At 40.6% G+C, this 13,141-nt stretch overlaps 2 protein-coding genes across 8 annotated transcripts in view; both read right to left on the bottom strand.

The window, feature by feature from the left end:
- Positions 1 to 6,295, bottom strand: part of LOC115028232 (ELKS/Rab6-interacting/CAST family member 1-like) — a 106,794-nt gene extending 100,499 nt beyond the window's left edge. For all 7 annotated transcript variants that reach the window (XR_003834544.1, XR_003834545.1, XR_003834546.1 and 4 more), the window contains exon 1: positions 6,017 to 6,295. The gene's annotated coding sequence lies outside the window, so the exon portion shown is untranslated. The remainder of the gene's footprint in view (positions 1 to 6,016) is intronic.
- Positions 6,296 to 8,075: 1,780 nt separating this feature from the next.
- LOC115028117 (zinc finger protein RFP-like) lies at positions 8,076 to 11,786 on the bottom strand. The gene is made up of 2 exons (XM_029461541.1): positions 11,765 to 11,786; positions 8,076 to 10,919 (listed from the first exon to the last, which is right to left on the bottom strand). Exon 2 carries the CDS (start codon positions 10,915 to 10,917, stop codon positions 9,064 to 9,066), a length of 1,854 nt encoding a protein of 617 aa, XP_029317401.1. The 5' UTR covers positions 10,918 to 10,919; positions 11,765 to 11,786; the 3' UTR covers positions 8,076 to 9,063.
- Between the last annotated feature and the right edge of the window lie 1,355 nt (positions 11,787 to 13,141).

Below are 13,141 nucleotides of genomic sequence, written 5' to 3'. Positions count from 1 at the left end.
GGATTATAAATACATGCATCTATTTACTTCTAAACTGCTTATCTTGTTTAGGGTCCAAGGGAGCTAGAGCCTATCCCAGCATGCAATGGGCAAGGGTACTGCACACTAGTCTATTACACGGCTAAACACACACACTTTCTTTTGTTTTTATTGGCCTGAGTACCTCACGGAAACCACAACACACACCATGTTGTGTTTTCTATATTTCAAGTCTAAGAGTCACATGAATAAACCACCAGTGTGGTGGATTTAGACTCTAAGAGGGTTGGGGGTGAGTGACGGCAAACATAATTGAAAGTCAGATGAGAATGATAATAACCTCAAAGTTATAATTTCACTTTGGCAAACTCTTTAAAAATAGCAATGCCACTGGGAACACGCACACAAACAAACACATGACGAACTTGGCATCATGAGACCAAGAAAACACGAGCATATGACTGTCCAAGACCCATCTGTCAACAGGCTTACCATCTCTCTTGCCCTTTCACACAAATGTGAAAAGGGAACGTGGTGCTGCCGTAAGACACATCTGTTGAACAGTGCTACACCGAGAGTTCATGAAAGTTCATTCTTGACATTGGAAACGGTAGCTTGACAACAATAAATCTTCACCCAAGGTGCACTTATTAGCTTTTTACAGAACTTTCAAGCCCATCTCACGTCGCAGTCGTCGTCAGCAAATGGAGTTTGCTGCAGTTGAAAGCCCTGCAAGTTGACCTTGAGTTCAGCTGTTTAGGGAAGTTCAGGTCTGTGCTTGCTTTGCTATGTTATTTGAAGTGCCACTGTGCATTGGATGTTATAGTTAAATATGTTATGGCAGTTGTGTTGAGCTGCAACAAATGCTTATTTTGATTAAGGATTAATATACAGATTATTTTCTAAATTAATCTTTTGATTTAAAAAAAGGACCACGGAAAGTCCAAGGTGACTTCCTCAAACGTTCAGATGAACGGTCCAAAACCCAGAGATATAGTTAATATCATTGAGGACTAAGAAAACCAGAAATGGATGGATCCAGGGATTATTTTCTATTTTTGCTTTTCAAAAAGTCCTAACAAAAAATCAATTATCCATCCATCCATCCATCCATCCATCCATCCATCCATCCATCCATCGTCTACCGCTTATCCGGGGTCGGGTTGCGGGGGCAGCAGCTCCAGTAAGGAACCCCAAACTTCCCTTCTCCGGGCCACATCCTCCAGCTCCGACTGGGGGATCCCGAGGCGTTCCCAGGCCAGTGAGGAGATATAATCTCTCCACCGAGTCCTGGGTCTTCCCCGGGGTCTCCTCCCAGCTGGACGTGCCTGGAACACCTCCCTAGGGAGGTGCCCAGGTCCTTACTAGATGCCCGAAACACCTCAACTGGCTCCTTTCAACGTAAACAAAATCAATCAATTCAAAATCTTATTCATTATCTGTCAAACAAGTAATTGACTAATCATGTCAGCTCCATTAAAAATCAATATCCACACCAAAAAAAAGGATTGTTAGCCAATATTTGTATTTACAATTGCAATTACAGCTTTTACAATATACTGTTCTGTGAATATCCAATCACAAAATACCCCTACTACAACCACAATACTGAAACAGACCCTGAAACAGGCTCAGGAGTGAATTTGAGAACTGAAATAACCTCATCTACAAAAGACTCTACAGGAAACACCAGCACACACACACACACACACACACACACAACGCCCTGTCCTCTGCCTCCCTTCCACAGCCATTCTGCATGTCTCGTCTTTGCTCCACTCACTTCTTCCTCACACACACACACACACACACACACACACACACACACACACACACACACACACACACACACACACACACACACACACACACACACACACACACACACACACACACACACACACACACACACACACACACACACACACACACACACACACACACACACACACACAATATTGTCTTAGGCCTCGCAAAATCCTAGAATATCACACTAGGATACCAAGAAAGTCTCTGTGGCTGAATGGCACGTACTGCACTTGTACTTGTGTAGATAATCAGCACGTGTCGGTACAGCACAGAACAGACAAATGTGTATTCATTTTCCCAACATGGCTACAGATAAGGACGGAGCTCAAAACTTGACATTGACATATGATCATCAAGTTAATATGGCAAACTTGTTAGCAAACAGTTGCCTATTAACACATCCACTTACTTTCCCCATCGCTCCTTCTCCTACCTCTAATCCCACCCTTCCCTCTCTGACTTCCGCCTGTCTCCCTGATGCTTTCACTTCCTCTCTTTCTCCATCAGCATTCCTAAAGGTGTTCAGCATGTTCTATTAATGTGACAACCACACATCCATCTGTCACAGTGCACAATGCAACACACGCATGCCTACTATACTTAGTCGGCTGGTGTTTTAATGTGGGAGCCGAACTTTACAAAGTTCTTGTCTCGCCTGGGGATCGGGGCTCAGAAAAATACATTATACTCATCTTGAATATTATTATTCTCCATTACTCTCTGTTCCTGTCACGCTCGTTGTGATTTGATGTGGCTCGAAAGGACTTACTGGTGCCGTCTGGGGTAACACATCTCACTGAAAGTGAACTCGACAGCCCAGCTGAGGGGGAGAGCCGTACTCGTTCTGCACCTCATCTATCTGAAGATTTAAGGGGATGGCCTGCCGTTCACCAGTCAGCATTTTTAACCTTGATAATATTAACTCTCTGAAAATCACATTGTTATTTGTCTAAATACTTCACAGCTGAGGTGAATTATCTCAAAACCAATAGTATTACTTAAAGACAAAAGCAAGACTGTGTAGCAGCATCTCAGAGCCAGTATTTACTTCAAGTATTTACTTCCATTAACATCTAAGAATTACATTTATGTCATACGTTTTCTTTCTGCAAAACCATTTTGTGATTCTAATCTTTAAAGAAGCTCATTTTATTTGTGTGAACCATGGTGTGAACATCTCCGGTTGCAATTACCATGTTAAATTATTAACAATCTCAAATATTTATGATACATAAATATACAAATAGGGATGAATAAATAAGACATTGGAAAGAAATTCTAATAGTGTACGTGGGCACATTAGAGAAAACATGAGGAGAATTTAGTACCACAACATGTGCGTACGACGAGGACGCATGGAAACATGTCTCAGAAGGTGTGTGCTAGGATCTACTCTTAACCAAGTTTAGAGACCTCTGGAGCTATCTTAAATTTGACTTTTTCAAGTCATAAGAAATGTGAATAATAGCTGTTATTCTTAAGTTTGCCAGCACAAGTAGAGGGAAGTCTTCTGACTTTAATCTTTCATATCCAAAAGTCCAAAATTTCACGTTTAGCAGTTTAATGAATACAGGCCTCAGGTGTAGTTTCTCACTACTTCATGATGTATTTGGGTTTACTAGGACTTATTTAGCACTGCCGTGTAATGCATAGCTTATTATGCATTGCTGTTGTTTGGCTTTGAGTAACGTATCATTAGTGGTTTGGCTTAGTCCCGCATGCAGACACAAGATATTGTCTTCATGTCAGGGCATGATATTGATGACAAATCATAACAGTTTTGAGCTGATTTATGCCTTTCTAACTGAATAATTTACATTTGGTCAAAAAAAAATCAAGTAATACACACATGATATTGGAATATCCAAAACTGCAAGGGAGATTTTTCTATTAACTGAACGGCCTGATTACATTTGGGAGAAAGTAGGCAGAAGATGTCTGGGCAAGATACAGATTTGAGCTCACTAGAGTGACTGTGCTATGTCACTCTGTGCCACCACTCCTACCAGCGATAAGACATATAATATGGTTCAGACATTGGAAAGCACAACGCTGATAAGGGACAGATAGCATCAACTCCAGTGTACCACAGGAAATTAATCCGGGATGCAGGCTGGGCAAAATAAATGCGCATACAATCAGACGTTTCCATGTACACACACACACACGTTATGACTCACAGAGAAACACACACATCCATGTACACAAACATGCTGCTGCACGAAAAGTATATCGATGACATGCACATACAAACACACACCGCTCACTTATCTAATCTTGGCTGCTGCCTACAAAGCAAATATGGAAAACGTACTGTTGAGATTCGACAATTAACACAAAGGCAGGAAAGCACAAAACTAATTCAGGAGTGTGTAGTAGTTAATGGAAGAAAAGTGTGAAACTCCCCCCAGGCTCATCCTGAGGAATGTGCTATTACAATCAACTTGCCAGGATAAATAAGGATGAAGCGAGTTGGGAAGGTGACCCAAAACTCAAGGGAATATATAATATATACATATATCTATATAATATATATAGATTTATCTATATAATATATATATATCTCTATTTATCTATCGATCTATATCTTTCTATCTATATATCTATGTATCTCTCTATCTATCTATATCTATATATATTTATTTATCGATCTATATCTTTCTATCTCTCTCTCTCTGAGGTTATAGAAATACATGATACAACCTGGCAACTTGATAAAACCAACTTGAATAAATAAATAATAGTCAAGGCATCATATATTATGGTCTTGTGATATTCTGGGTGTGGTTTGAAAAAGCTACTGTCTTTTGTCAGAATAAATTCCTCGTGTTGTTGCAAAGCTTTGAGCCCATTAGACAAAAGTTGTTTTACCTTTGACGTTGAGCCTCGAGTCAGAGGAGTGTGCACAGAGGTTCATTAGGAATCAAAAGTTCAAGAATACATACCTATGGGTCAGGCCATGCTAACTTTAGAAAGATTGTTCATAAACTTCTAAAACAAAAGAAAACGTCAGAAGTATTGGAACAACGTTTACCCAAAGGCATGCTGAGGTGACGTGCAGAGCCTGGACATTTAAAAAGTGTCCAGTGTTTACAATGTCAGTGGAAGGAAGCAGGCGGCTCAGTTCCCTGACCCTGTGTTCCCGGAGGAGGGGCGGTGCAAAGAAATAGAGCTGTGGGCGGAACCAGGAGGAAATCACGGTGTTCCCTCTTCAATCCAACCCCTTGCCTCTCTCCCCCACGGGGCAAAGCAAAACACTCGCCCTCATTGACACGATCATATATCTGTTCCATGTTTTGCTCAGGTTGATTTGGTTTGTAAAGATGTTGTTATCCAGTCTTTTACATGTTGCTAAATCTAGTCTGGGCTTTTTTTTAAGTGCAGTCTGCCAACTGGCAAGACATGGCTGTTCACAATCCCGTGCAACATTAAAACACAATTTTAGAGAAATGCACATGTGTGTGTGTCTTAAACGAGCCCAGAACACAAACAAACGGCCTGAAGATATTGAGGGAGACTGCCTAGAAATATCGCAACACAACTTAAAGCCCCCCAAGGGAATATTATAGCAAGAGATGAAACTTAATATGGACTACCACAGGCACACTTTAAATCCCTAAGGGAATATTAGTGACGCCAAACGAGATAACTCCACTATAAAATGCTGTATAAGGTCACTAAACTGGCGCTGTAAAATAATATTATAGGATTATGATGGCAATTATGTGGCTTTGAGAAACGGCAGGGCTGTCCGCAGCAATTCTGCCGTGAGCAGATTGATAATCGCATTTAGGTACACAGACAACACATAGTTGTATTAGCTTGTTATTATGGGGGGAGTCTCCAGTACAGCTACAATTGGTTTTATTGAGCAAAGAGGAGGAAGCCTTTTTGAATGGGCTCGCATTGTCGCCTGCAAAATGTATCATAATAACAAGTGTGGCCGAAACACGTACACTGCTCTATAACAGAGCCCCGCCGTAGGTCTCACAGCTGACCTGGAAACTGCTGCACCTCAAAGCAGACATCATCATGCTATCACTCCTCTTATTCCATAAACGTGACTGCGACGAGTCACACATACACAAACGGTATACTTATGAGGCTGACCGAGAAGTACACGTACACACACACGCACGCACGCACGCACACACACACACACACACAGGCCTGTGTAATAAAACATGCATGTGTACACGCAGACACTCAGCTAACTTCCAATACTCACTGCGTCTGTGTTTACGTTACTGCCCTCGGTTGTGAAATAAGCTATGTGTAAGAAAAAGAAAAAGGCCAGTCACATCTCCTCTTCAGTTATTCTGCGGCTGTCAAGTGACGTTTCGCAACGTCGCCTCGCAGACGGTCAGCCGAGGTGAGACGCTCTCTTTCGGGGGTTGTATCTGCCTCGTATCTGTCTCGCTGTCTTCTGTCTTTCTCTTCTGTCTATCTTTCCCTCCTTTCCGTCTTTGCCAGCTCCTCCACTGGTGGCTTCCCCACTGCTCGGGCGCTCCCGTGACGTCAGGACGGTGGAGCGCGCGCCCCCGAGACGTATCCCACCCCTCCTCCCTCTCGTCTCTCCCAGCTGAGTCGCGTGCATGCTAATCCTTAAATTATCCATCATTCACAATTGAACGAGAGGTACTTTTTTTTTCATATGTATACAATATTGGGCTGTCCATTTTGTCCTTTTATCATTTTGTAATATTTTATATAAAATTATATATATTATTAAATCCTTTATTTCGGACTCCCGCCCCGCTTCCCTCCCTCTCTGGATCAAAATGGATATCAGAAATGACTAACTGCATGTCCTTAGAGAGAATCATATATTTCCTGCAAAACAGATGTGTTTTTAAGTATCTGGGAGCCTTTTAAACTTGGAACTGGCTCCAATGTCGTGTATTATTATTATTATCATTATTATTATTATCATTATTATTATTATTATTATTATTATTATTATTATTATTATTATTATTATTATTATTATTATTATTATTTTATTTTAATTTTTTTATTATTATTTTGACTCCGTGTTTTCTGTTACCTGCATGTTGTAGCTTATTATTGAGTTTTTAGTGGGAATAAGTTGTGCTGTTCTTGCACATTTGAAAACGTTCAAATAAAATATAAATAAAAATCCTTTATTTTCACATCTTGTAAATCAAATTTATTTATTTAGCCCGATATCACAAATTACACATTTGTCTCAGTGGGCTTTACAGATTGTACAGCATACGACACCCCCTGTCCTTGTCCTTGTCCTGACCCTCGCACCGCACAAGGAAAAACTAATAAATGTGTGAGCATTTTATGTGAATAACTGATGATGACAGTTCAGATAAATGATTCATTAGCTTGCTAAGCAGAGGAAGTATTCAGATCATTATTGATAAAAGTAGTAAGAACACACTGTAAAAATGCTGCATTAAAAGTAAAAGTCCTGCATTGAAAATGCTACAAAGTAAAAGGCTGTATTAAATGTACTTTAAGCATCAAAAGTAAAATTATTCAATGCAGATAAATAGCCCCTGTTAGTGCTATACTATTATATAGGCCTATTAGATTATTCTTACGAATGGGTTGATGTATTAGCAATATTTCCTCTCTGAACTGTGGTGGAGTAGAAGTATACAGTGGTGTGAAATTAATAATACTAAGATAAGTACCTCTTTGTACCTCTGTATTAGACAGTGTTGTTATTCAGTTAATTTGGCTGTGCGATGTCACTAGGAGATAATGACAGGGGTCGGATTCAATCAGGGGTCCAGTGACATTGAGCTGTGTGGGTCAGTAGATGCTGGAGGATATACATGGTTCATAAACATACCTCGTGTAGAAATGGCATAGGCTTTTAAATCACAAGCCTGTATCACATTTGATTTGTAATAATCTTAGGTTAATTATTTAATCATTTAAACTTATTTATTTAATTTCCTCACTCTAACAGAAGAGGCCTCTCATTTTTTTTGTGCTTATACTGTACGTTTTTTCTGCATCCACACAAACACACAGACTCAGTGTCCCAGTTCCCAGGGCGCCAGTCAGTCAGACAGCTGAGGTATAAATAGATAAATAAATCTGCTCGCTAAAGTTCCCCTTGAGAGAAAAACTCTAGGAGCGGTTGACTAGCGCTCCCTTCTGAAATGTCTGTGCTATCCTGATCAGTGAAAACCTGGTGGCTTTTATTTATTTTATCATTATAAAATAAGACTAAAAGTGCCCTCTTTTCAAATCATAACAAAACACATTGCCCATTTATCAAGAGAACTCAATCAATTTATAAAATGCAATTTTATTAAGCAGTATAATGCATATCAGATACATAGTACACACATATCAAATACCTGGTTTTGAAGGTCATTTATCCAATATGTTCTGGCCAAGCATGCCAGATTTTTTGGCCTTAAAAAAAAAGCTTGCATTTAAAAGTGCATTGAGTGGAATGTGGACCCCGAAGTAAACATGCTCAATACATATAAATACACCTATATGCTCACAATTGGAATTGTGAATATTAAAGTCAAAAAAGCCCCCCCAAAAAAAATCATCTTGAAAAAAGAAGAAAGAAAAAGTAGGCGTTCACTAGTGTCAACCAAAAGTTTGATGCACCCCCACAGGCTATGTAAGCCCCAAAGTTAAACCAATTAGGGATTCGACGAATAACAATTTTCCTTATCAATTCTATTTATGAAAAGCCATAATTAACATATTTAAATAGCTTGTTTTGTCCAAGCAACAGTTCAAAGCCAAAATATATTTAGTTTACTATCATAAAAGTCTGAGAAATTAGCCAAATATTCCCATTTGAGAGGCTGCAACCAGATATTTTAGCATTGTAGATTGACTTGATTGATAAATCATAAACCTAAAAGTATTTCTGAAAGTACAAAAGAGGAAATTGGGCTCCTGTGATGCCATTGTCCACTCCTTTTTGGTTACTCCTAGTCTCTGAGAAACAGACCAGGACACTGGTTACACAATGGTGCCATCTCCTGTTTAGATACAGGCAATGCAACATGCATGTAAATATAGTATATGACTGATCTACCTTTTAAATACAACTGTCAGGTAAGTGCTCTTAACTACTTTTTTCAGTTCAAATCTCTGACTTATTTTCGCCAAATAGCTGAAAAAACAAAAAGTTAATTAAATCAAAGCATATGTAATACATTGAGTAGTGACTTTAATAATGACAAGTGACACTACAACTAATACTAGTGTCTCTAATTTGTTAATAGGCCTCTGGAGTCTGAAGTTACACGTTCATTTCCACTAGTGTAAGCCTCTGTAGTAATTGTAAGTTGTGCGGGCTGAAGTGATTACGAGCTTGCAGTCTAAATCATTTTCCAATATACCAAAAATAGGGTAAAGCTTTGATCTGCTACTTAAAGATGTGCCAGCCATAGAATAGAGAAAAGTTTTGAACACTGGAGGGGTATCGATGAAGGTATATCCTGAGTAGGAGTAGATCAGAGTCCTGGCGTCCACATCATAGAAGGAGACCTCTCCCTTCTCATAATCAACAAACACACCAATTGTCTGATGCCTTTGCCTAACAAACAGGGTAGCAGAGCCATAAGTACATGCTAAATAGTCCTCCTCTTGTTTGTAGATTCCACGAAGTGTCCAGCCCCCATCCTCAGGGGTGGGAAAGAAAAACATGTCCCTGTTAAAGGGCTCTTTGACCACTCCCAATACCCAACCTTCTCTCCCACTGACCTGAACTTCATAGTAGAACCTGCCCGAGGAAAAACCCTCTTTCCCAAGAATAAAGGGTTGATGTTCAAATCTTCTTCCGAACAAAATAGAAGATGGTGAGCCTCCACCAAATCTCAGTCGTTTTCCATCGTCAGACACCCTGAGTGTGGAATTTGCTGTGTCGGCATCCAGCGTCACATCCACTGTGTAGTACTGCTGGATCATCATCAGCTTGTCCTGAGGGGGATTCCACATCTCTTTAACAAACCCATCTGGCATCTGTTTTTCAGCTGCAACAGGCTGTTCAGCGGCGTCACAGCCATCACCTAACCTGACTTCATGAATAAGCATCTCCATCTCATTACTAAGTGTCTTTTCCAAATGAGCCACAGCTTTTTTCACCATCCCCACATAACTCTGCTGACTGACATCAGGGAGGTCTGGTGTAAATGGAGGGGTGGAGAGGGACAGAGGGTCGAATAGGTCCTCAGTGTGTAAAGGGAAGGAGATAGATGGACAGCTCTGCAGGAGGCTGAGGTGGTCCTCTGTTTGTAGAAGTTGCTCCATTTCAGATCTTCTCCTCCTCAACTCAGAAACTTCTTGCTCCAGCTGTGTCACACAGTCTTCAGCCTGCTTCTGTGCTGCTTTCTGTTTCTCCTGGATCATCTCAATCAGCTCAGTCTGGCTTCTTTGCAGAGAGACCAGCAGAGCAATGAAAACCTCAGCAATGTCTGCTATCTCTTTCTCTGACTCTTTCTTGTTCTGGTCAACTGAGTGTTTGATTTCCTTTATACTCCTGGATTTAGTGTTTTCAATCATTTTGATCACTGATGTCACATTGTCCAGCTGAACTTTTCTCTCTCTGAACGCATGCTCTAATGGGACGGCTTGATGCATTGCATGGCCGTCTTTCAAGCACAGAAAGCAAACACATAACTGGTCTACGGGACAGAAGAGCTCAAACATCTTGTCGTGCTTCTGACACACCCTGTTCTCCAGGTTGGACACTGGGTCAATCAGCTGATGCTTCTTAAGGGTTGTGACTCTCTGATGAGGCTCCAGGTGAGTCTGGCAGTACGAGGCCAAACACACCAGGCATGTCTTCTGGGCCTTGAGCTTCGGCTCAAGGCAGATGTCACAGGGCACCTCCCCTGGTTTGGCTGGCATGTCATCTTCCCCCCTCACCCTCATGTTGTTGAAATGCTCCACCATATCTCTGAACTCTGTGTTGACATGAAGGTGTGGTCTCCTGCGGAACTTCTTCATACAAAGGGGACACTGTGTCAGACCACTGCTGGCCCAGTACCCTGTGATGCAAGACTTGCAGTAGTTGTGTCCACATGGAGTAGAGACAGGCTCAGTGAACGCATCAAGACAGATTGAACACAGGAGCTGCTCTTCACATGGGAAGCTGCTGGCTGAGGCCATGTCTACATGAGAGGAAAGGATTTGATTATGATTTTTCAAATCCAAATGGGTAACTTACATTTCCAATAGGAGGTTGGTTTTCAAGTGGTACTTGTTAACTTCTTAACACCTGACTTTTGTAGCTAATAGCATCCAACACATACTGTATACAGGTTAGATAATGAAGGCAACATGTTGTGACAAGAAAATATTGGTTTTGGTCAAGACTTACATTAAATGCTGCTGTAGATACATTGAAGGTTGTTTGCAGTCATTGTCTGATTAGTTTATTCCTCTCATTGAACTTTAATAAAACTCTGGCAACTTAAGTAGTTTTGGTCACTCGATAACTCTTTAAAATGTATTTTAAGCTTTTATTTTATAGCTAACAGTAGAGATGACAGGACATGAGGATAGAGAGATCATGCGTGAGCAGAACTTCCTGGGGAAAATCACCAACTGATATCAGGATGGATTATTCCTCTTACAATGGCAAAAGTGAAGGAGTTTAAAGCGTATAAATAGGACTACTTCTAGTCGTAACACTCCCAGTTTGGTCAAACAAAAGCTTTGGCAATCCTGACATACGCTGGTACTCCTGACTTAGAGAAAACAACATTAATGAGATCTTGCCACTCACAAACACAGCCCAGATAGTTTGACATTGATATCTGTTAACCTATAGTCATTGTGATATCTTTCATCTGGACACAGTCTGTTCAATTCTTTGAAGTCATGTTTGAGTTTGAAGTATTTTCCAAAACAATTACAATGATATAGCGCTGCACTTCTATAATTAAAGGGAACCAGCAATGTCTTTGTACATTTCAATTTGATCAAAAAAGCAATCAGAGCACTTGAACTTTACCTTCCAAGAAGTCTGTGTTGTCCGTGAAACTCAAAGGTTGAGGAAAGTTTCCTCTTGGGCGTGGAGTTTTATTTCTCAGGAATAACACATGATGACTCCCTTCCTCTTCCTCTTCCCCTCCCCTTCCTGGAAAAAGTTACTAAAGCTGAATACCACTACCAACTCCAAGCTTTGTTTCAGTGAAGTACTCTAAAGGAAGGAGATTTCCTGAAACAATCTTATTTTTGAAAAACGGCAAAAATATTGGCCTAAATCAGCAACTTTACAGTCAAGAAACGCCCACCTTTCTTGGGGTCTGCCTGTGATTAGCTCAATGTGGTAATTACATCACAACCAATGGCAGAGATCAGAGACAAAGTGCAGATCAAGGGAAAATATATATATATATATATAATCAGAAAGGGGATTCATCAGAGAAAATTACTTTACCTCAGTCCTCAGAAGTCCAATCCCTGAACCTTTTGCAGAATATAAGTCTGTCCTTGATGTTTTTCCTGAAGAGAAGTGGCTTCTTTGCTGCCCTTCGTGACACCAGGCCATCCTCCCCTGTGCGTGCAGATGCACTCACACCTGCCTGCTGCCATTCCTGAGCAAGCTCTGCTATGGGGGTGCCCTGATCCCGCAGCTGAATCAACTTTAGGAGGCAGTCCTGGTGCTTGCTAGACTTTCTTGGGTGCCCTGAAGCCTTCTTCACAACAATTGTAAATGTTTTTTTTGGGATTAAGTTAATTTTCATGGCAAAGAGGAACTTTGGAAATAATTGCATCTCATCTGATCACTCTTCATAACATTCTGGAGTATATGCAAAACTGAGGCAGGTTTCTCTCATTTTCCGAAAAATCAGGGAATGGTCTGTGGTATGGTTGAGCAAAGACATGTTCTCTTGGCAAGCATCCGCATCCAACTGCCTTTCTACATTAACAGCTCGTTGGCCATTTGGGAGAAGTGTCCATAGGACTATTTGGTGATGGTGCAGATCCTCGAAAAATCTTTCGTTGATTGCTTCCAGACGCCAAGAAATGTATCCTGCGCTGCTTGTGTTCCTGAAATAAAACTAAAAACTATTTTGGTCATACTTTAAAAGAACTGAAATGTCAATGTCATACAAACCCTGTTGTGTCATAATATGCACGTTTGATATGCAACTTTCATGCAAACAATAATAAGGAATATTACATATCCTTTCTTGGTATATGGATCCTTCAGGGAAGGGAACGCCGTCACTATCCCAAGAGCATACTCTTTATCATGCGAGCTACCAGTATATTAAGCATTTGTCTTCTTGTGGCATCTTTTAATGTTTCTATTGTTTGGTATTCCTGTAGTACTTCTTCACCACCTCAGCACAGCTTCAATCAACTAATAAAGAAAACATGA

Source organism: Cottoperca gobio, chromosome 23, assembly GCF_900634415.1.
Source record: "Cottoperca gobio chromosome 23, fCotGob3.1, whole genome shotgun sequence".
NCBI classification, from domain to species: Eukaryota; Metazoa; Chordata; class Actinopteri; order Perciformes; family Bovichtidae; genus Cottoperca; species Cottoperca gobio.
This window is presented reverse-complemented; position numbering and strand designations above follow the sequence as displayed.

Bases quoted from the DNA above. Each gene is read 5' to 3' on its own strand.
- LOC115028117 (XM_029461541.1), bottom strand. From the start codon at position 10,917: ATGGCCTCAGCCAGCAGCTTCCCATGTGAAGAGCAGCTCCTGTGTTCA.